The sequence below is a fragment of the Cnephaeus nilssonii genome (genome assembly GCF_951640355.1).
Source record: "Cnephaeus nilssonii genome assembly, chromosome: 6".
Lineage (NCBI taxonomy): Eukaryota > Metazoa > Chordata > Mammalia > Chiroptera > Vespertilionidae > Cnephaeus > Cnephaeus nilssonii.
The window spans coordinates 1,418,626-1,442,093 of record NC_137077.1 but is presented as its reverse complement, the minus strand read 5'-3'; the positions used below and the strand labels follow the sequence as shown (position 1 = coordinate 1,442,093).

Here is a 23,468-nt window from a genome sequence, read left to right as displayed (position 1 = left end):
CAGCCGTCCTCGTCACCGCAGGGGGAATATTTGGCCCAAATGAGCATCACGTGTGTGCGGCGGCCGTGCGGCCGGCGGCCTGGAGCTTGGGGGTGGGGCCCTCAGCGCCTGCGTGGATGACACCCTGGGGCGTACTCGGACCTGGGACTGCAGGGCCCTGGGGTGTCGGGGTCCAGGGCACAGGCCAGAAGCCGGGTCTGAGGGTCCGGGTCAAGGGCGGGACCCTGGTGGGACCCCTCTCCCAGGGAAAGCACCCCCGGGCCTCCTCTCGGCCTCCCGCCCCCTCCCACCCATGTCTCCCCTCCTGCTCCCTCCTCGCCCGCTCCACGTTCACCTTTGCGCTCCCTCTCCTCAAAGCCCCTCTTCCATCACTGGCCCGCCGAGGCCTGGGTGTTCCCCTGCCCTGGCCACTGCCCGCTGTGCCGCCCCTCAGCCAGGAGGTGCCCACACGGACGCCCTCAGAGCCCCTCGCCTGGGCGCCGCCCACCCCGGCTGCTGCGCAGGGATGCCCCCTCAGTCGTCCGTGTCGGCCAGAGACCTGGCCCGGGCGCCCACACTGGAGGCTGTAGCTGCCCCCCTCTCTGTGCCACCTGCCCTAACCCCCTCCCTCCGTCCCCTCTTCCTGTCAGCATCAAGGCCACGCGGACCGACTCCCCCTCCCCCCACCCGGGGACCCTGTGTGGCGGGACCAGGGGCCGCCCGCAGATGGAGCCGATGGGCAGCTGTTTGCAGAGCGAGGGGCCGCATCCCCGCTTGGCTGGTCCCCGCGCCCGCGCCGCCCCCGGCAGTGATCACAGGCGTGAAGAATGTGCCGTTTCCGCCTCCAGGGCCCTCGAGATAAGAGCGACAGCGCAGGTGGCGCCAGCCCCGGGCCCTGAGACCACCGGGCGGGTGCGGGGTGACCGCGGTACCCAGGAGGGCCGGGGACCGAGCGGGCCCTCCCCCAGCCTCGGTGCCCCCACCGCCAGGTGGGGTGGAGGTGATGGGGCTCCAGGAAAGAGCTGACTTGGGGGTTCTTTCTGGAATAAGGGGTGTCCCCACTCTGGGAACAGATTTCAGGAATGGCCAGGTTAGGGAAGAGGGGGTGAGCAGGTCTCCACGCTCTGGAGCCCAGCGGAAGAGGGGTGAGCAGGTCTCACGCTCCGCCTGTCTGCCCCTGGCCCACAGGGGAGTGGGGGACCACGTGCCCGCCGAGGGCGGGCTGCAGAGGGCCCCCCTCAAACACACATCCACTAGGACCTCAGGTCGTGATGCTATTTGAAAACTGGGGCTTCGCAGATTAACGGAGGTGAGACCGGAGACCATGCTGGACCAGGGTCGGCCCTACGTCTGAGGACACGTCCTAACAAGAGACGGAAGAGGAGACACGGGCCGGGGGGGGGGGGGGGGGTGGGGGCACGTGCAGACGGAGGCAGAGCCTGGATGATGGGGCCACAAGCCAGGAGCACCTGGCGCCCCCAGGGCTGGAAGGGGCAGGGAGGACCCTCCCCTGGAGCCCTCCGAGGGAGCACGCCCCGCCCACTCCCGGCTCCAGCCTGGGAGAGAACGGGTTTCTGTCTCTTTAAGCCCCTCCAAGGGCTCAGAGCAGCTTTGGGGGGGCAGCGGGCAGGGGACACGGTGCACTATGCCCACCGCGCAGGTGAGGAGACAGGCTCAGAAGGGGGCCTCACAGGGGTCAGGGACAGCATTGGCACCGAGTCCTGACCGCTGACCACTCACAGCCCTTTCCTGCGGCCGCTCTGTCCCCGACGGCCCTCGAACTGCTGACCCCTCCCCTGACAATCTCTTCTCCTCAGTTCACAGCTTCAGCCCAGGGCACCCCCACATGCTGGCCCTCCTCCACCTGCATCCCCCTGGCAGGCTGGGACCCTGCCCCAGCCTCCTAGCTCTCCTACCCCCATCTCACCCCCACCCCCCACCCCGGGCCCAATCCTGCCGGCCTCCTGCCCGATGCCCTTCACCACCTGTCAGTCTCCGAGCACCCCCAAGTCCCGCGCCAGGCCAGCATGGGTTCACACGGGCCTCAGAGCCGAATCAGACTCCACCCTGGCCCTCGAGCTGCTCGGCCCCACTCTCCCTCAAGGGTCTGCGATGGCACCTGTGCCCGAGGGGCCACCATCCGGCCTGGCTGTCAGCCCTTCACCCAGGCCTGCTCGGCCTGCCAGTCTCCTCGGCCGCCCACACCCCTCGCCTTGGCCGGAGGCCCGGCTGCACTGCACGCGTGACCTTCGCCTGCGCTGGTCCCTCCGCGGGCTCCCTTCCCCACATCTCCTCGGCTCGCTCAGCCACCTCCCCACGGAGCAGCGGAGCAGTGGCCAGGGCCCAAGGGGGACAGTGAGACCTTCTTCCCAGGGGTGTGGGGAGCCCCCACTCCGGGCCCAGCCACTGCAGAGGCTCAGGGGAGGTGGTCCATTGCGGGCTCAGCTAAGCCTCCTACCCCCTACCCCACTCCCAATGCCTCCAGGTAAGCGAATCGCCTCCCTCGGCCCCCCAGGCACCGATCTCCATCTGCCTGTGCACAGAGCAGTGATTCTGACCTCTCTTCCCTTAGGTTGTCAAGTGAAAAACTGACAACAGCCAACCCGGTGTGAATGAATGAAAACTACACCTACTGGATATGTTGGATCAGCAAAACAATGATGCGTGTTTTTGGTGTGCCGGGGAATTTCTGTAACTCGCTCATGTGCCGGGAGATGGCACAGGCTGACAATTTCTGGCCTAGAGACGTGCCTGCACACTGTCTGTGAGCTCCCTGGAGGCAGACCGTCACTCCTTCCTTCATTTACGCGTTCATTTGACCAAAATGTTAATAACCTCAACAGAAAAAGCCAAACCCTTGGCCTGGCGTCCAAGGCCTGTTCTGGGCCGGCCCTGCTTGCCCGCCCTTCCTGCCCCCGCCAGCTTGAGTCCTTTGCAGCCTCGCCCCCTTCCCCCCCCTCCCCCCAGGCCACCTCCTTCTGCCTCTTTGTCTCTGCTCTGGGGTGTCCTTCAGGCTCCCGTCGCCGCCTCCAGGAAGCGTCTGCTTGCCTCCCGCTGGTCCCCTCTCGGGGACCCTGGGTGTGGCCTCTGCTCCGTTCAGGTGCACCCTGTTGGTGCGGGGGCAGCTCCCTGGCTAGGGTCACGTCTGACTCCTCCCTGTCCCCGTGGCCCACCCAGCCCTAGCACAGAGGAGGGGCAAGGAGCGCTGGTTGAGTGAATGAGCGAGCGGCCAGTGCCTCCAGGGTGGTCCCTCGGGGGCAGTTTCATCTCCTTGCCTGGAAAGGCAAGCCTGCCGTGCCTGCAGCGCCCCTCGGGCCTGGCGCCCTGGGTGCAGCCAGCGCTGGGAATCAGACCCACAGAGGCGTTCTGCTCCGCTGCCTGCCCTATCTCTGGCCATCTTGCCGCCACGGTGGCCGCTCCTCCCGGCCCAGTATCTGGGGCCTGCATCTCCCCGAGGCAGGACTGGGCCCGTGCTGACCTCTTCCCCAGTGTGTCCCTCCTGAATGTCCTCCATTATCCCCCCCCCCCCGAGGCTGCATCCACCCTGTGCACGAGTGCTCCCCCCCAGCTTGGGCCCACCCTCCCCAGGCCGCTCCTCCCGGAGGGAACACCCCTCCTTAGGTCTCTCAGGGCAAACTGAGCCAAGACTGGTCCCTCGAGAAGGCTTTCCTGGTATCTGGTGTGCCGGCATGGCCCCTGGGACCAGCGCAGGGACACGGGACTGTCACCTGGGGGCCTGCCCCACCCCGGGGTCCCCAGGCAGGCCCTGCTCCCATTCTGCGTGGACACAGGGCCTGTCTCCTCCTCCTCCCAGGCTCCCTGCGGGGAGGCGGTGCAGGCACATCCCTTCACCACTCCCGGCCTCAGTTTTCACACCTCGGGAATGGGAGCAGCCAGGTGCGTCCCTCAGAGCTGCTGGGAGGACCGCCCACACCGCACCGCCCACACCGCACCGCCAGGGTCCAGGCTCCCAGCTCCCACCGCCTGGAGGGGCGCCCACGCTGGGGAGGTCAAGGCCCGGTGACCTAGTGGCCCCGCCCCAGCCCCGCCCCTCTCTTCGCCCCGCCCCCTCACGGCCCCGCCCACCGTGGCCCCGCCCCTCGCGCCTACCTTCCGGCCCGCCTCGTTGTTGTGCAGGTTCATGAGGCGCCGCGCGTTCTTCTTGATCTCGCGCGCGTCCACGAAGCGGCGGGAGAAGTCGATGCCGTAGCGCACGTCGGCCGAGCAGCCGCCCCACTTCCAGCCCTCGGCCTGGTTGTAGAAGCCCTGCTTCTCGCGGTCGCAGCCGCAGTTGCTCAGGTTGCCCTGGCTGCAGGCGGCCGTGACCGCGTGCGCCACGCCGGCCGCGGTGATGGCGTAGGTGAAGGCGGCCTCACGGCTCCCTGCGGGGGGGGGGGGGGGGGGGACGGCAGACACGTGAGGCCCTCCCGGAGCCCCGGACTCAGCGGGGCGCAGTTCCCCCAACGTGGGCGGCGCCGGTGACAGGTGTGGGGGCCCCCCCGCCCCCCACTGCAAGCCCTGCTCCCCAGGGGCCAGTCACGGCCGCCGACCCCGTGGGCTCCCCAGCAGGACCCACGCGGCCTCTGCCCGCCTCCCCGCTGTGACCACCAGTCACCCGGTCCCCAGGCCCAGGCTCCTGCGGCCCCTGCTCCACCCCGGCCTGCGGGGCCTGAACTGCCCGGACGTGGGTGCGGGCCTCCGCCTCCCTCTCCCCAGCGCCGTCCGGGCGGGCCCCGGGGGCAGGCCTGGCACCTCCGCCCACACCGCCCTCCGCAGCTCTCCTCTGCCTGAGCTGGGCAGGGTGCCACCGCCCAAACCCCAAGTCTGCGCCCATCCTCCCAGCCCAGTGCCCCCCCCACGGCCTCCGTCCCTCACAACGACGCCCCTCCCAGCGCTGCGCACACGCCCTGGGGGTTACCTGGTCTTTTTGGTGGAATCCCCTCTCCTTCCTGCCCAAATCCTGCCCCTTCCTGCCCCGTTCCCAGGCCTCCTCCCGGCAGCCCTCCCCGGGCACCGCCAGAGTGAGCCCTTGCCGCCGGCCTCCTTCCGCGGCAGATCAGACCCTCTCGGCTCTCCGCACCGTCCGCCTCGTTAGCCCCACCGCGGAGACTTCCCGGCTGCACCGGGTCCGAGGCCGCTGAGAGGAGCGGGTCCAGCTCCAGTTCTTTATTCTCCACGGCCCCTGGGCAGGCATCCTGGCCCGTCTCTCGGCCCCCTGTCCCCGTGCCCATGACCAGAGGCCCACGTGGGCCCAGCCCGGCGCCGCGGGCACAGGGCTCAGCGGTGCTGCCGGGGCCAAAGCCCCACTCCGAGGGACGAGCCGGAATCCCACTGCCTGGCGAAGTGCTCACGGGGCAGGGCCGGCTTCCGTCTCGAGAGGAACAGCTGGGCACCCGCGACCCTGGCCGTCCACAAGCCCGAACCTGTGTCCCGGCGGCCACCGCCCCCCCTCACCTGGCTGCTGTCCCTGCTGCCAGGGGCTGGGGTGACCCTCCAGACTGAAGGAGGCTAAGGGTCAGGTCAGGTCCATTCCATAAACATCCATGAGCACTGACTGCCCAGCCTGTGCTTGGCGCTCACTGTGTGCTCTGGGGTCCACCTCCTCACCCACTCACCGCCGGGGGGCTCACTTAGATGGGGTCCCCGTTCTCCTGGGGGGCTCACCCTTGGGGAAGTCCTTGTTCCCTGGGGGCGCTTCCCTCCCAGCCGGGTCAGAGCACGGCCCCCCGGGGACCAGCTGACCACAGGGCTCTGCTCCCCGGCTCCTTAACCAGCCACCCTGCAGCACAGGGCGTGGCTCTGAGGTGCCCAGCCCCTGTGCCATCAAGGCTGGCTGACCAGGGACTCCCACAGACACAGGGACGGGAACATGGGAATCGACCTCCCTGGCTCTAAATTAGGCCACTGCGCTCGGAAGGAAGTCCACTGGGTGTGGGGTGGCTATTAAACTCCTTGCTTGTGTTGCCCAAGCCCAGCAGAGCCTGCCGACAAGCGGTCACAGGACACACAGGCAGGAGTGATCAGCCAGGCGGGGGTCCCAGGGAAGGAACTGACTATGGGACTCTGCAAGAAGGGGCCGCAGGGAGGCATGGAACTGCAAAGGATGCCTGACCTGCCTCGGTGGAGGTGGAGTCTGGGGAGGCTTCCTGGAGGAGGTGACACCTTAAAGTTTAACAAGAAGCACGTGTTAACTCCCTATGAGCGCATGTGGCATCTGAGTGTGTGTGGACATGTATAGTGTGTGCACGCGTGGTGTGCCGGTGTGTGTGCACACTCCTGGCCCCGGCAGGAGCCAAGGCGCAGAGGTGTGACAGTTGGGTGCTGAGGCTGCAGCGGTATGAGGTCAGAGTAACAGGAAGGAGGTGGCTGAGGTCTGGGGGAGCCGCCTGAGGTGGCCAAAGACATCCTGGGACGCAGGCGGCACTGTGCGGGGCTGGGGTCGGACGCGGTGGCCTCGGAATGGAGAGCTCACGGCCACATTGGGGGGGCGTCCGGAACTGTTAGAGAGGTCAGCAGAGCCGTGCGGGCCAGGTGGCCGTTGCTGTCACTCAGCAGTTGCCCCGCATCCCAGCATCCCTCTAACCCCTCTAACATCTGGGGCAGCTTTCCTCACCGTCCGCATCTCACAGATGCGCGCCCGGAGGTACCGGCTATGAGACGGATCGGGGCTGAAGCAGGATCTGAAGGCAGGCAGGGGAATCAAGGCCCAGGGGAGCAGCGGGAGGGGCTGGGGGCCTGGGGCGCAGGTCACAGGAGGTCCTCCTGTCCCCGGCGTGGCCCCTGCAGCCAAGGGACCTGGGCAGCAGGTGCAGCTTCGAGGGGAGGGGGTGCTACGTTTGGACAGCCTGGATCTTGGGGGGCGGGGGAAGGGGGAGAGGGAATAGCAGCTAGCCAGCAGGTGCACGCTGGGGTGGGGGTTCGGGGAGCTCAGGGAGACCCAACCGGCTTCAGAGGGGGCATGACACAAGCTAGGCACCCAGTGAGGGGGGCGGGGGGCGGCGGGCAGAGAAATCGCAGACGATTGCGCAATCTGCCAGGAGGCCCGGCCAGCCGGGGAGTGAAAGTCCTGCCGGAGCAGGAGGCGGGCCTGGACCCGGCCTGACCCCCTTCTCCCCTCCCCTCCCGCTGCCCCCGGAGCCCACAGGGACTCCTCCTGAGCCCCGCAGGCTGCTGACTGTGCCTGCGGAGGGCGTGGCGGGATCTCCCCATCCTTCGCCCGGTGCCTGCTCCCACCTGGCCAAGCCCAGACCCGGCTCAGACTCGGTTACTCATCGGTTACTCACCGGGCCGCCACTCCCGGTAATTCCTTTTTTATTTGGTTTTAATGAGCCAAACCCTCTTGTCTCACCATGGAGACAAGGGGGGGGGGGCATGGAGGGAGTCCTCGTTAGGGGAGAACCCAGGAGGCTGCCCTAGGTCCTGGATCTGTGCGCCCGCACGCTGCACACTCACCCTGTTTCATTCCACGGCAGCCCCGGGACAGACCTGCACACCGGCTCGGGGTCCTCGGCGCTTGCCCCGGTCAGTGTGCCCGGCGTGGAGCTGGGAGGGTCCTTCCCCAAATCACACCGGGGCCGCCCGGCCAGTCCCCAGGTCGCTGCCCCGGGGGGAGCAGGCACGGGGGCTTAGGAAGCTCCTCAAACCCTCAGCCTTGCTCAGCAGCTGTCCGGCCCCCTGGCCTCTGAGATGACCTCGAGCCCCGACGGCCTGACCCCACCGGCCCCCGCCCACCACTACCTGCAGCCCAGCTTGGCCACATGGACACTGGCCCCCTGTGGGCAGGTCGGCGGCCACCAGGGTGCACCCCTCTTGTCCAGTGGGCCATCCAGCTGGGCCCTGCCACTGCCCACAGGCTCGCCCGGCTCTGCACACCGCTGGGCCGGCCCCCGCTCCTGCAGCCCCGTTGGAATGAGGTGCCCAGGGGCTCAGGGTGGTGGGCAGGGTCCACCTCTGACCCTTTAGTGCACCCCCAACTCAATGTTTCCCGTACCCCAAACACAAGCAGGGCTGGGCTGGGCCTACACCCACCACCTCCTTCTATCCCCACGACGGCCCAGGAGACACCCTCCTGACGAGCCCACGCCACAGGGGACACTGAGGCTGGAGGCCGCACGGTTTGCTCCAGGCCGCGGCGGCCGGTGCCACAGGTGTGTCTGGTGACGGGGTGGGAGTTGGAGGAAGGCAGCACGGTGGTCTGTGTGGGGCCAGCAGCTGTCCTGGGGTGCACGTTGGTCTCAGGAGGCCTCGGGGTGCCTTTGGCATCAGAGCCCCCCCGGCACATCTGCGTGTGGCCCCGCGGAGGTCGCACACCCTCCCTGAGCCTGTGACCCATCGGCCACGTAGGGCGGGAGATCTTCACCCAGCCCACGGCCCCGGGCAGCGCTGGGCACAGACAGGAAACGTGGGCACCCCTCACCCCTCACCAAGTGGGAAGCAGGGCAGGGCGGACCGGGGACCCTCTGTGCTCACCCGAGCCCTGGCCGCCCCCCCCCCCCCCCACAGCGGAACATCACAACAGCAGAGCCCTCAGGGACCCCGGCCTGTGGGTAAACCGAGGCTCCCGGGCCACTCGGGACCATCCAGGCCCGCCCTCTCTTTCCTGTGGGCCATTCAGAATCAGCCCTCGCTGCCCCATGGGCTCCAGGCCCAGAGGGAGCAGACCTGGCCCGCCCTGCCCCCGCCCTCGGTGATGCCAGCCGGACCCGCTCCCGGGGCGAGGGGCCTAGCCTTCCCATCATCCCTTCACCCTGAGGACGCCGGGGACCAGGCCGACCTCTGTGAGCGGGTGCTGGCGGGGACAGGGGCGCCGCACGCCCGAGCACAGCGGGGGCCGGGGCAGAACAGAGCCATTGCCCTCCCCGGGCAGAGCTGTGCCCCCCCCCATGCCAGGGGCTCCCCGCACTGTCCACTCAGAGCTACTTCCACTTCCTAGCCCCTCGGCCCAGAGAGACGCACACGCTGCCCGAGGTCACACAGCAGCTCAGCAAGTGGGGGGAGCCCAGGCCTGATATTCCGGAACGACTCAGGTTTGGGGTCACACATGTTCCCAGAGAGGGGGCTCAGAGGCCGGAACCTCGAATTCAAGTCCAGACCCTACAACGGGCCAGTTGGGTGACCTCAGACTGACAAAGAGGCCTTTCCGTGCCTCAGTTTCCCCACCTGCAAAATGAGGGTGATGGCCCTGATCTGGCCAAGTCACGTGGCAGACGGCCCAGCACAGAGGGTGGCTGAACTGAGCATCATGCCTATACATGACACGCACTACACACACATCATGCCTAAACATGACACACACCACATGGCTCTCCGTGAGTGTGCACACATTTGGGCATCCGTGTGTGTAAACCTCTACACGAGTCCCCATGCTCGTGTCCCGGGCATGTGGCTGGGCTCACCCACGAATGTGGCTCCGGAGCGTGTGCACCGGCGTGCGCACCGTGGGCCTGCCCGTGCTGTGGCCACAGTCCCGTTCACCCTGCCTCCCTGTCGAGCTGTCTTGCCCTTGTTTAAAAAAGAAAAGAAAACTGGCCTCTTCTATAATTCAGCCACAAAAAGCACATAACCCCGTTACAACTAGGAAAAGGGTCCGACAGCCTTTCTCCAGATGGGAGGCACAACGGCAATGAGCCCTGACGAGGTGCTCAGCATCACCAGCCCTCAGGGAAACACCAATGAAAAGCCCGCCCGGCCGGCGGGGCTCAGCGGCTGGGCATCGACCTCTGAACCGGGAGGTCAGGGTTCGATTCCCCGTCAGGGCACAGGCCCGGGTTGCAGGCTCCATCCCCAGAGTGGGGCGTGCAGGAGGCAGCCGATCCAGGAGTCTCCCATCATGGATGTTTCTCTCTCTTCCTCTCCCTTCCCCTCTGAAGTCAACACAAATATATATTTTGTAAAAACCACCGTGAGAGAGCACGCCCCCCTGCTGCGTGGCTGAAACACAGGCAGCGAGCAGCGGTGGCGAGGAGGTGGCGGGATCGGGACCCCGCACACTGCCGGGCAGCCACGCCTGCAGCCGCTGCGGAGCGCTCAGCCGGTCCTCAGATGCTAAGCATCGTTCCCGAAGGACCCAGCTACCCCTCAGTACGTTCTCCAGAGAAAGGACACACGTGTCCACACAACACCTCCCAGCAGCAGCAGCCACACAGCCCAGGGTGGAGACGGCCCCCCGGCCACAAACAGGAGGAGGGACACAGACGCTGCGGTCCGTCCACGCCGCGGACACGGCTCAGCCGCGGAGAGGAAGGAGCCTGCGCCCGGCGGGCCTGGACCACACACGCCGCGAGAGCTGCCGGACCACGGCCACGTGTGCGTGAGTCCATCCCCACGGAATGGCGGGACAGGCAGGCCCACGGGGACCGACAGCAGGTGGGTGTGGCCAGGGGCCAGGGGTGCAGAGCGGCTTTTGAACGAGATGAAGATTCCAACATGGACTGTGGTGCCGGCGGCACACTGAACACACGCCACGCCACGGGATGCACACGGTAAATCGGTGAAGTGTGTGGTATGGGGTGATGTCGCAATAGAGCTGTGATAAAACAGCATCTGACGGTTTTAGGGGACTGCATATAGCTTGTCCTACTCGCTTTAAACCCTCACAGCCCCCCCCCCCCCCCCCGAAGTTAGGGTGCTCGGCTCAGAGGAGGCAGGCGACTGGCCCGAGGTCACGTGGCAGGCCAACCACAGAGCAGAGATCTGACCCGGGACCCCAAAGTCTGTGCACAGACCCCTCGCCACGCGCCAGGACAGGGCAACCTCGCGGCCCCGCCTCCCACCTCCTGCCCAGGCCTGGGCTCAGGCTGCCTGGGTGAGCCCCGTGCCCTGCGCTCTCGCCCCTCCCTTTTCTCGCTCCCTCTGCGGCCATCCGATGTCTCCCCAGCACCAGTACCGCCCTCCCTCCAACCAAGCCCCCGAGTCTGGGGGTGAGGCCCTCAGCCCCACCCATCCCCGAGCCCAAGACCAAGCACCCAGCAGGCAAGACTGACCCACTGCAGCCCAGGGGGCGGCCGGGAGGCGTTCTCAGGGCCCGGGGCACGCTCAGCCCACGGAGGGGTCATGGGCAGGGTGGCTGGAGGGACTGGGGCAGAGGACGGCCAGGGAGGCGCTGAGAGAAACGAGCCGTGCGCAGGTGCGGGGAACAGTGTTCATTCAGGCAGAGGAACAGCAATGCTAAGGCCCTGGAGAGAGAGAGAGAGCTCGGTACCCACTCACGGATGCCCAGACGTGCACAGTGCGGAGAGCCCGTGTGTAGTATGTGTCTCGCGTGTGGGCGTGAAGCTCAGCTCACCCTCTGTGCAGAGAGCCGTGGGAGCGGAGCCCCAGGGGCATCGTAGACGTTACCCCACGAAGGGGAGGAGGCCTGGAGGGGCTGCTGTGACCGACCCTGAAAGGGACCCTCGGGCTGAGGGGGGGCCTGGTGGAAGCAGAGACCCCCCCGGAGGCTGGGACAAGGGTCAAGGGAAGAAGTGCTGGCGGCCTGCCTGGAGGAGGAGGCCAGGCGTGAGACAGTGGACGGCTGAGCGGGGAGGGGAAGGCGGGCCCAGGTGGGCTCCTGGTGACACTGGCCCAGTCCTTTGCTCCCCAGGCCTGTTTCCCAGGAAACGGGGTGAGGCCCAGGGTAGTGGGAGCCTTGGTCAGAGGGATCTTCCTGAGGAGCAGGTCAGAATGGGTGCTGGGTTGACGGGGGCAGGGCCACAGGCCAGGATGGGGTCCCAAGTCCTCCCGGCTGCTGGCTGATGAGTTCCCACGAGCCTGGAAGTGGGGGGCGTACCCTCCCCCATCCACACGCAGCGCACAGGTGGAGAGGGGGCCAGGGAGGCCCAGGCAGCTCCTGGTGTTACCGGCCAAGCAGGCACGGTGCCCGGGTCCAGGTGTGGGGGCACAGGAGCTGGGAGAGAAGCCCAGGGGCCCAGGGCGGGCCAGCAAGCCCTGTTGGCTGCCCACACCCCACCTGGCCCCTTGGCCTCAGCCTGAGCTGCCTCCCAGCACACACGGGGCTCAGGCTGGGGCTCCGGGGTGAAGCAGGGGGGTGGGGGCGGGGTCAGTGGGGGTCAGGGGAGCCCAGAGATGCCTCAGGCCTAGCGAGGCCCCGAGGCCTGGAGCCCTGGCCACTCTGCCCACGACGGCCGAGCCGGTGTCCACACCCGCTAAGGGGCAGCGCAGCGTGAGCGAGGGAGCCGCGCAGGGCGCAGGGCGCAGGCCTCGGGGACGCGCGAGGGGCAGGAGCGGTGGCTGCTGTGACTCCGCCGAGCGGGCCAAACCCCGGGCCAGGGCAGCAAGGGCGGGGGAGGCCACACTAGTGCTGTGCATGCTCATGTGTGTGCATGTCTGTGTGTGTGCGCGTGTGCCTGTGTGTGTGTGTGTGCGTGTCTCTCTGTGTGTGTCTGTGTCTGTGTCTCTGTGTGTGTGTGTCTGTGTGTGCGTGTCTCTCTGTGTGTGTCTGTGTCTGTGTGTGCGTGTGCCTGTGTGTGTATGCGTGTCTCTCTCTGTGTGTGTGTCTGTGTGTGCGCGTGCGTGTCTCTGTGTGTGTGTGTGCCTGTGTGTGTGTATGCGTGTCTCTCTGTGTGTGTCTGTGTCTGTGTGTCTGTGTGTGCGTGTGTCTGTGCGTGTCTGTGTGTGTGTGTGACTGTGTGTATGTGTGTGTGTGTGCGTGTGACTGTGTGTGTGTGCGTGGGTACTGCCGACCTCTGTCCTTCCCTCTCGGTGTCTGACTTTCCCCGCGTCCCTCTGACCCTGTCCCCGTCGGCATCCCCGGCCCGGCCCCGCCCGCCCAGTGGGGCTGAGTCAGTGTCTCCGCCGGGCCCAGCCCATCCCGTTGTCATAAACAGAGCGGGCAGAGCTCCCGCCGGCCCCAACACGCCGGCCGCCCGCGCCCCGGGCCTTTGTTCTGACCCAGCGAGGCCCTCACACGCGCAGCCCTGCAGGTGGGTCGCGCTCCAGCCGGGCACGGGGCGCGCCCGCCCCGGAGTGGGTAGAGCTGGCCCCAGGCCCCATGGCGAGGGGCGACCTGGACCGGAACCCCGGGGCCGGGGCCTGAGCTGGGCCACGTCCAGGAGCCCCACCCTGCCCCGGGTTCCTGTTCGGGAGTCAGCCTCGGCCAGCCTGCCCTCCTGACCGCCCGCATCTGGTCTCAGCAGAAGCTGCCACCGCCTGTGGGGGGACAGGCCCCGGCCCGGCTGGCCAGGGGCAGAGCCGGACCTCGGGGTCACACCTCAGCTCTCCCCGTATGCCCGGGGCAGGCACTGGCCCTCGTGCGCCTCAGTGTCCCCGCCTGTGACGTGTGCACAGTGGGGCGGGAGCGAGCGACGCTGCTGGCAGTGGGCGGTGGCTGCAGCCACAGAAATGACCCTCCCGAAGATGGTGGCCGCCGGCGTGGGGCTCGGAGATGGCTGTGGTCGGGGCTGGGCCAGGCCCAGGTCTTCAGACCCCCATCCATGGAACCCCTCGCGGAACCCTGGTGTGGGCACTGGAGCGGTGGGAGCCTTCCTTGCCTCCATTCTGTGGAGAGACCCCCAGTCCTGGAGGAGACTGGGCCCAGCCTCAGCCCCGGTCCAGATGGGGAGACTGAGGCCCAGAGAGAGCACGGCCGTGCCCCAGGTCACACAGCGAGTGGGCAGCTGGCCGGGAGGGGCTGCCTCCCTGGCAGTGCCCTCGCCCCTCCTGGGCCACCCCTGCCACAGCCCATCCTGCCTGCTGGGGCCCGGCCAGCGAGGGTGGAAATTCCCTCCCTGGACCGGGTCCAGGCGGCCTCTGAGGGCCACGTGAGCGGGGCAGCCACGCCCAGCCCGGCACCCCGCTCGCTGGCCAGAGGCTCGCCGACCTTCGGGCTTCCGCGCCCCCGAGGGCGGGCCACGGGCACCTCAGAGCCGCCCCCTCCAGGGCACGCTGGCCCCAGGCCACACGGCGAGGGGCGACGTGGACTGGATCCCAGGTCTGTGTCCTGAGCTGGCCGTGGCCTGTCCAGGAGCCTGCACCCTGCCCGGGCCCCTGGGAGGGGACAGCACCCCGCCTCCCCGGCCTCCCCGCGTCCTGAGACAGGAGTGGGCTCCAACCGCTCGTGCCCGGGGACGTCCCCCTGACGGACAGTTGAGCCCAGCTGTCCCCGGTGTCCTGGCTGCTGGACCCCGAGCCTCACAGACGTCTCTGTGCCGCCTCAGGCCGCGACCCCAGGCCGAGGTGGGTCGGAGTGACCGGCGGACAGGACAAAGACCTGCTTCCCTCAGACCCGGGGCCTGAGCCCGGCCCCGTCCGCACCCTGGGGACCCCGAGCCTTGGCAACACCTCTCGCCTCTCCCGGGCCTGGCACCGCGGGCGCTCCCTGCACAGGCCGCCCAGGGACGGGGCTGCCCAGGAAGCAGCTGGCCAGCGACCTCCGCCCGCAGCGGAGCTGGAGGAAGTCCGGGGGAGAGTCAGGTCGGGGTTCGAACCTCCGCCCCCGTGGCCAGGTGGCAGCTCTGACCCCGCCGGCAGCCTGGCAGGCCACCGCAGAGCTCCTGGCGGCCACACCAGGTGGAAATGCCGGGGAACTTCACGTTTAGCCCATCTGGCCGATAGCACCGTGCCCCCGGGTCGGCAATGAGGCCATTAAAGAGCTTTTCACTGCCTTTTCTCTTTCAAAGTCTCCGGAATCGTACCCTCGTGCACCGTCCAGTTTGCACGTGCCACGACTCAGTGCCCCCGGTGGCCGAGAGCACCTGGCCCTCCTGGGGACCCGGGCAGGACCCCTGGCACACAGGAGGCGCATGGGACCTGGGTCGCCCCCTCTTTCCCAGGGCCCCTGCCTCCAGCCCTGCCTCTCGGAGTCCCTCTGCGACCTCGGACCGTCCAGGAACTCGTGCCTCAGGTGGGCAGCGCGGTACCCGGAGGGTCTAGGTCTCCTGTGATGGCCGCGCCGGCCTTGAGGGGCTTTGCTGCGCCCATACAGAGTGTGGCTGCGGGGCTCAGGGCTGGCTCCCAACGCCAGTCTCCGCCACGGAGCCAACGGGACGGAGACAGCGGCCGGGGCGGCCACGTGAGCCGGGATTAGGGTGGCCCCTATGCCTGGTCATGTCTGAGTGCCACATGACAGGCGGGACGCGGTGTCCCATGGCCGCTGGGGTGGGCTCGGAGCCCGCACAGGTGGGTCCCCAGGGCTCCGGGGGGGGGGGGCGGGGCGGGGCAGTCCTCCCACGCCTGCCAGGCCTGCAGCGCTCACACCTGCCTCAGCGCTCCTGCCCTGCCCCCTCCTCCGGCCTCGGGTCTCCGCACCCTCCCGCTCCCCCTCCTGCTCCCGTGGTTCCTGGGTAATACCGGCGGCTCTCTGGCACCTCCACCTGGAGCCCCCTTCCCTGTGCTCCCCCAGGCCCCTCTGCGTCACTCTGATCCGCCCTCGGGTCTCCCCTAACTGGCCGCCCTGTCCAGGAAGCCCTGGCCACAGTCCTGAATGGAACACGCGGCCCGTTAGCAACGTCCTGCCCTGCTCGGGGGCCCTGGAATGCAAGCTTCACCCCCAGTTCTTGTCCATTCTTCCCTCCCCCACTTCATGAAGACAGCTGAGCTGGGGACACATTCACCCCAGTGCGCACGCATACACACACATACACGCACATGCACGCACATATGCACACACACCCATGCACACATACACACGCACACACGCGCACGCACACACGCGCACGCACACACGCACACATGCACACATGCACACACACGCTCATTTTCAGAAGAGACAGGTCAGGAGGGACCGTGTGCAGCAGCTGGAGGGGGCGAGGGGGGCCTCACTCCGCGAAGGGCCAGAGCCACGGGCAGCCGGGAGCCCAGGCGAAGCCAGCGCAGGCCCCACCGGGAGCTGAGCTCCTAGGGAGCAGTGAGCCCCCCCACCCCCCGCCCCCCCGGAGGCGCAGGTGCCGGAAAAGGGGCTGGACCTCGGCACAGGGACTGGCGTGCCCCTCTCAGGGGTCCTTCAGTTCTCAAGGTGCAGGCATGGCCCAAGGTCACGGGCAAGGCCCGAGGGGGCCGCCCCCCCACCCAGGCCGTCCCCCTCTCGGGGCCAAGCATTAATTGTCGCCGCTTGAGTGGCTGCTCCCACAGTGCCCCCGGCTGCCTGCCAGCTCATGGCCTGGCTCCCATCTCGTGCCCAGAGCGCCCGCATGCCTCTGACAAGGACTGGCCTGGCTCCTCGGCCCCACTCCCTGCTCGTGACGCCCAGCCTGGGCCCCGGAGGAGCGAGGCGCTTGCTCAGGCCGTCCCAGCGCCCAGCCCGCTGCCTGCAGAGCGCAGCCCAGCTCCAGCGCCAGGCCCTCTGGGGAGGGGCCAGCGGAGGCCTGGCCTGGCGGGGAGAGCCCCAGCCCGGGCAGAGTGCAGGGCGGGCTCGGGGCAGGTGCTGGGCTGACCTGGGGCTGAGGGCAGGCGGATGGGCATGAGGATGGATGTGACTACGGCCTGGCTGTGGGCATGGAAAGGCGGAGGCCCCTGGGGGATTCAGCAGAGCGGAGGGAAGGGTGGCCCGGGAGGAGGGAAGGGGCCGGTATGCTGGGAGAGAGGAGGGAGCATGAGCGACACAGGCAGGGCTACTCAGACACCAAGCTGAGGCGCCGCTGTGTGCCGGGCAGTAGGGAGCCACTGCAGGTTGTGGAGGGAGGGAGTCACATGGCTGGGCTGGGGGAGGCAGGGGGACATCCTGACAGCTGCCCGGGGAGGGCCAGGGGGCAGCGGCAGAGGTGGACAGAGGGGTAACCAGGTGACCGCTGAGACGACTGGGTGGGCTGGCCAGGGGGGCAGGGTGGGGGGAGGCGGGGCGTGGGGACGCACGCGGCAGGATGCTGAGCGTGCCGAGCCACAGGTCCCGTGGTCAGCTTGCTGCGCCGTCCACAGGGCGCGGCCATGGGGTGGCCCCGGGGAGCGCAGACTGGAGCGGGGCCCAGAGGGAGCGGAGACACAGAGGACGCCGGCGAGGGGGCCCAGCCAAGGAAGAGGGGTCACTCAACCACACAGAGTCACACGGCCTGGCCTCGAGCGGTGGGAGCAAGAGGAGGTGAGGCATGGGGGGGGGGGGGGCAGCTCGGCCTAAAGGTTTGCCTCTGGAGGCTCATCGCAGGGGGGCTCTTAGGGGGGTCCCCAGAAGCAGAGCCCGAGACGCGACACTGCGGGAGCTCAGGGCATGAGGACACCGAGCAGCCCCCCTGGAGGCAGCGGGACCCCTGGACTCCAGGAAGGACAGGGGAGCTGAGAGCCGCGTCCTCACACAGTGCCTGGCTGGGGACGGCCACCGGTGCGGGCCAACGCCACTCAGGCTCAGGCGGCCACAGGCGTCCGCGTTGACTGAGGCACCGAATGTGAACCCCCCGCCTGGGCCCGGCCCCAAGGACAGGCTCAGCGGGGCCACGGCTCTCTCACCCCAGCTGGTGACCCCAGCCCTCGGCCAGGCCCCGGGACCACGCCCACCGCCCGTCTGCCCAGCGAGGCACCGAGGTTTTCCAGAGAGGAGGCTGGATCCGAACCCAGCTCCGCGAGGCAAACCCTGCAGCCGCGGCGACCTCACGCTGCCGGGGCCCGGCGTCCTCGGCTGGGCCGTGGGGGAGCTCGCAGCTGCCTCCCAGCCCGGAGCCTCGGGGCCGGGGCCGGGGCCAGGCAGGCAGTGGGCACCTGGGCTGCGCTGGATGGGCGGGCAGCCCCCCCTCCCAAGCTGGCACCTGGAGGGAGGAGCTGCACTTGGGTGGTGGGGCCCCAGGGAGGGGCGGGGCCCCCTTCCCGGCTGTGCCAGGTGCCACCCACAGGCTGCTCACCGCAAAGGGGCCCCCGGGGGGCCCTTCCCTGCGCCGCCCCAGCCCGTGCCCGCTCCACGCCCCGCAGAGCTCTGGCCTGGCCCGGGGCCCAGCAGCTGTGGCGCTTGGCTCTCTGGGACCGGAAAGACATGCTGTGCCCACACATTCCCGGGCCCACCTGTGCCCTCAGGCTGGCGTCCGAGAGAGAAAGGTGCCCTGCATGCCTGGCGCTGCACCCCAAGGTCCCTTCCCCCCTCTGACCCCCACGATGGCGGGGGGGATGCTGTGTGACGGTCCCCACCTCCCTCAGCAGCAGCGGTTTCTGGGGCACCGGCTGTGCGCAGGCCCGGAGCGGCCCCGGGGCCCACCCAGCAGAGGGCCTGCTCGCTCGGAGCGCACTTTACAAAGGAGGAAACGGACGCCCTGAGCAGCCCTGAGGGGCAGGTCAGGCGGCTGGATTCTAACCCGGGTCAGACGCTGGAATCACACTTCTCCCTCTCCGCCCCTCCTGGGCCTCAGTCTCCTTGCCTGTAAAATGGGCGCGATGGAGCCTCCCGGGGCTGGGAGGACATGGAGACCCGGCGAGAACCGTGCAGCGGCACCGCCAGCAGAGATCATGCCGCCCCCCCTCCTGAGCTGCCCCTGCCCAGGGAACTGGAGGAGCACCCCTCCCCCACCCCCCCCGAAGTCCTGACTCCACCTGCACAGCCACCCACCCTGCCTCCCGCCCTCGGACGGCACCCCACGCACGTGTGATCATGGGTGACCGCGTTTCCCTCTCGGGGCCGTGGCAACATTCACCCCACAGCTCCTGAGGGCTGGGCCCCGTTCCCACCAAGCCCCGCAGCCCCACGTGGGACCCACCCCGGTCACCCCAGCTCCGGAAACAGCCCTGCAGACCAGGGGTGGGGGGGGAGGGGGAGAGGGAGGTCCTGGGCACGCACAGCCGCCCAGCAGCAGGGCGCGCCTCCAACCACTGCCCCACACTGCCCACCACCAGCCTGCCCGGCTCGTGTCCATGCCAGGATGGCGTCCCCCAGCCCCCAGCCCGGCGCAAGGACCCTCGTCCACTCCCACGGGCTGGCTCCCGCAACGCCTCCCTCGTCCCAGCCGTGGCAGGGTCCCTGGGGGCAGGCCGGTCTGGGTCTCCCTGGGGTCCCGGTCCCCCCCAGGCCAGGCATGGAGAAAGGAGGTGCTGTGGCAGAGACATGGTCGGGGGCGGGCCTGGCCTGGCCGACAGTGGGGGCAGGTGGCCTGGCCGGGCACCCGAAGCCGGGGTGCCGTGTCCCGTGAGCCTGGAGGCGCCCTTACCTACTCGGAGCTCCTGCCCGAAGACCGTCTTCTCCCCGAGGGCGGAGCAGTTCCAGCGCCCAAAGCGGAACTGGTACTGGCACTCGTTGATGCCCATCTGCGCCCCCTCCCCGATCACAATGATGGCATCGGGCCGGCTCTGGCAGATGGCGCGCTGCCGCGGGGCCAAACCGGGGATCTTGTTGCAGATGATGTTGGCTCCGAGGGCCACGACGGACGACAGCGCTCTGCGGGCGGGAGAGGACAGGGCGAGGTGAGCTGGCGGCAGGGCCGCCCCCAGGGGCCACGTCCACTGACACGCACCCCTGCCCTCTCAGCCTCCCCATGGCAGGGACCAGGACGTGGCAGGACGTAAAATCCAAGCCCCAGGAATCCAGAGGCCACGGACAGGGAGCCCCGGGGCTCGCCGTGCCCCGGGACCAGCTGCTCGGACACGTGGGCCTGCACCCATCCCCTCGGGTCTGCACGCAGCTGCCCCAGCAGCACGCCCCAACTCCCGGCCTGGTCCCCGGGGTGCCTGGGCCAGGCAGGCTGCTGAGGGAGCCCCGGCTGGGAGCCAAGCCCGCCGCCTCCTGGCTCCAGCCGCAGCCCGTGCGTGACCTTGGTCAGGCACTCTGCCTCTCTGAGCCTCAGTTTTCAGGCCCAGGAAATGGGGGTATAACACACCTGTTCCCGGTCACCACCTCACCACCCAGGCTCAGGCGGGAGAAGGGGGGAGGGCGGCACAGGTGGGGGACAGCTGCTGCCATGACTTCCTCGTTTCTGGGTGGCGGGTGCCCTCAGAGAAGGAAACAGGCGCCGACGCGAACTGAGCACCTACTGTGTGCTGGGCGGGGCAGCTTGTGCTCAGAACTCAGAGCAGCCCCTGAGGGCGCCCTGGCACGTGCTCCCGGCATCCTCCGGGAGCGGGGCCGGGGCGGGAGGGCACCTGTGAGGTTGTTGTCTGCGTGACTGTTTGCTGGATGAAGTGAAAGTCCCAGCACATGAAGTTACACCTTTTAACGCTGAGCACATTCACAGCGTTGTGCAACCACCACCTCTAGGAGCTCCCAGACGTGGCCACCCAGCCCTGAGCCGGCACCCCCGCCCTCCTCCAGCCCCCGACGCGCCCCGTTCCCTCGGCTCCGCCCGAGCGGAGGCCTCAGAGGGACAGACTCACACGACGTGTGGCCTGAGAATGGCTCCTCTCTCGGAGCGCTATGTTCTCAGGGGTCGTGACGTGGGAGCAGGTGTCCGTGTTTCGGTCCTTTTTAAGGTGCAGGAACATCCCACCGTGTGGAGAGACCCCCTCTGTCCCTCCGTTTCGCACATGGGCGTCCCCGCCTTCCGCCGCTGGGACAGGGCTGCCGCGGACGCGAGGGCCCGGGCGTCGGTGTGAGTCCGTTCCCCGTTCTTTGGGGCTCACGCCAGGAGTGGCATTGCCGGGTCATCTGGGAGTTTGTTTAGCGTTTGGGGAACCACCAGCTGTTGTCCAAAGGGCAGCCCGCTGGGGGGAGGGGCGTGGTTTCCAAAGAGGCGACAGCTGGTTTCAGACGGCCGCTTAGTGAGGCCGAGGGTGGAGTGGGGGAGCCCGGGGCCCCCGACGCAGATGCCCACGGCCCTGTCCTGTGCCACGGCCTGTGGCCCTTTCCTGGGAGACGGCCGGTGTCCCTCCAGGGCGGCCGGCACCACAGCCGCCTGGGAAAGTCCCCGTGCGGCCCGAGCCCACAGCACGTGCTGGGACCCGGAGCCAGACGGACACCCAATCCCCACCGCCCGGCCGGCCCCCCGCTAATCTGTCCCAGACCCCCCCCCCCCCCCCGGTCTCCCCGGGCACAATGGGCAGAGCGGGAGGCTGGCGTGGAGGAAGCGCCTCTGGGCGGCCAGGCTGGGAGGCGGCTGGAATCCGGGGAATTTGCCCGGAGTAATTGTAGATCCTCCGAAAACCGACCCTGGGAACTGAGATGGATGGGAACCCTGCGGGCACCGGCCTCCGGGCCACAGGTCAGAGCCGCCTTGGACCCAGACGCAGCCCGCCGCCCGCTCCCGCCGCCCCCAGCACGCCAGGCTGCGGACCCAGCGCGGAGAACCCCCGGGGGCAGGCACGGGGGCAGCCGGTCTGCCTGGGGAGGTTCCAGTGGGGCTCGGGTGGGTGCTGGGGGATGAAACGGATCATGGCAGCCCTGGTCTTCCGCCTCCAGGCAGCCCACCCGCCTGCTGCCGCCAACGCCCACAACAACCACGCACTCCGGGCGCACAGCCCAGCCACAGCGCCAGGCTCCGCTGCCTGGGATGGGGTCTCCTGGGACCTGGCCCCGGGGGCCCACCCGACGCTGGCGCTGGCCCTCGGCCGGTGCCGCGCTCGCTGCCTTTCTCGGTGCCAGAGGCTCCTTCCTTCCAGGCCCACGTGCAAGGCCCCCGGGGTGCACCCCCTCCGGCCCGGCACAGGGGGCGCGTCTCACCCCAGCTTCCCCACCGTGAGGGCGGGTCCAGTCCGAGCTGCATCCGGGGCCTCGGCTGCCCTGCGTCGCTGCCCACGAGGGTTTGTGGAACGTGGGTGAGCGAGTGAATGCTCAAAGATTCCGGCTGAAGGCACTGCCACGCCGCAGCAACCAACGCACCGTCCGGTTTGCAAACAGGCGGAGGCCGGGCAGGAGGTCTCCACAGAGGCCGCGGCGGCCTGCCAGCAGGTGCGGCGGTGAGCACGGCGCCCACTGGGAAAACGCACGTCCGAGCCCGGCGGCGTGGCCTTGCTCAACACGACGGAACACCGGTGCTGGCGCGGTGTGGCGACCCCGGGACCCTCGCGCACCGCTGGTGGGAGCGTGAGACGGTGAGACCCAGGCCCTCGACGCCACGCCTCGGGGCGCAGCCACAGAGCGGAGGGCGGGTGTTCCAACGAAACCCTGCGCACACACGTTCACAGCGGCGATTCACAACAGCCCAGAGGCGGGACCAGCCCCCATGTCCGTCATCAGATGAATGAATAAATAGAATGTGGCCCTGGCCGGTGTGGCTCAGTGGACAGAGCACCGGCCTGCAGACCGAAGGATCCGGGTTCGATTCCAGTCAAGGGCACGTCCCTCGGTTGCAGGCTCCGCCCTGGCCCAGGCCCTGGTCAGGACGCGTGCAGGAGGCAACCAATCAATGTGTCTCTCTCACACCAATGTTTCTCTCTGTCTCTCCCTCTCTCTCCCACTCTCCCTCAAATCAATGGAAACATATCCTCGGGTGAGGATAAAAAACACAAACAGAATGTGGTCTGCCGTGCCATGGAATGGGGTGCTACTCAGCCACGAAAAGGAAGGGGTGCCAGCACACGCCATGTGGACGCGCCACGGAAACGTTACGCTCCGTGAAAGGAGCTGGGCACGGAAGGCCACGTTCTGTAGGTTCCGTCTGCGTGAGACGCCCGGCGAGGTAAACCCACAGGCACAGAGGAGGACCCGTGGGTGCCAGGGGTGTGGCTCCCACCTGGTGTCATGAGAGACGTTCTGGAACAAGACAGAGACATGGCTGCACAACACGGAGACACGCCGGGTGCCACTGGGCTGTTCGCTTTCAAACTGCGAAAGAGGCCAGTTGTATGTAACGCGTCTGTAACCACAATTTTAAAAATCCATCTGTACACGGATTTCCACACCCGGCCGCAGTGGGACCGGGGGGAGGAGACTAGAGGGGGCTTGCCCATGTGGCGCCCCACTTGTACCCACGGTATGCCTCCCCGGAATGTGGGGGGATGATGGAGGAGGGATGGGAGCCCCCAGTCACCCCCCAGCCAGTGCTAGATTACGGGTGAAATATAGGCACCGCACCCGGCCGGCGTGGCTCCGTGGTTGAGCATCCACCTGTGAACCAGGAGGTCACAGTTCGATTCCCGGTCAGGGCACAGGCCCGGGTTGTGGGCTCGATCCCCAGTGTGGGGCGTGCAGGAGGCAGCCGATCGATGATTTTCTCTCATCGTTGATGATTCTCTCTCTCTCCCTCTCCCTTCCTCTCTGAAAGCAATAAAAATACATTCAAATATGTATATATACTGGTGTATATATACACACATATACAGGCACCGCTCAAGAGTCACAGGAGCATGAATAATCAGACCTGATTGGTACCTCAGAAATAACTTCAAACAGTCTTCCTAAGACTTGGGGTTTCGTCCCCAACAACCTTAGATTCCCCTGCTCTGAGCCTCGGGCCTCTCCTGGCCGGGGGAGCCCTGCCATTCCCCATCCCCACGTCACGGGGTGCGGCCTGGAGCTGAGAGAGGCCAGGGGACCCGCCGAGGCCACACAGCCGGGCCGAGAGCCGCCTCCGCTGCCAGAAGGCAGGTGGCCGCAGCGCTGTGGCACCAAGCACTGCGCGTAGTAGGTGCCTTACAAACACGAGAGGTCGGCCAGGAGGGGAAGCCACGCCCCCTTTCCATCCCAGGACAGCTGACCTCCTCCCCGCCCGGCTGGAGTC

At 68.2% G+C, this 23,468-nt stretch overlaps 1 protein-coding gene across 4 annotated transcripts in view; it reads right to left on the bottom strand.

The window, feature by feature from the left end:
* The window catches only part of WNT7B (Wnt family member 7B), a 47,114-nt gene that overhangs the window by 5,012 nt on the left and 18,634 nt on the right, over positions 1 to 23,468 (bottom strand). For 2 of the 4 annotated variants that reach the window (XM_079774584.1, XM_079774586.1), the window contains exons 2-3: positions 19,033 to 19,255; positions 4,090 to 4,361 (exon numbers count right to left, since the gene is read on the bottom strand). In XM_079774584.1, the coding sequence (XP_079630710.1) occupies positions 4,090 to 4,361; positions 19,033 to 19,255 (495 nt within the window). Of the gene's footprint in view, positions 1 to 4,089; positions 4,362 to 19,028; positions 19,256 to 23,468 lie in introns of all 4 variants that reach the window. The other 2 variants (XM_079774585.1, XM_079774587.1) reach the window with 1 other exon arrangement.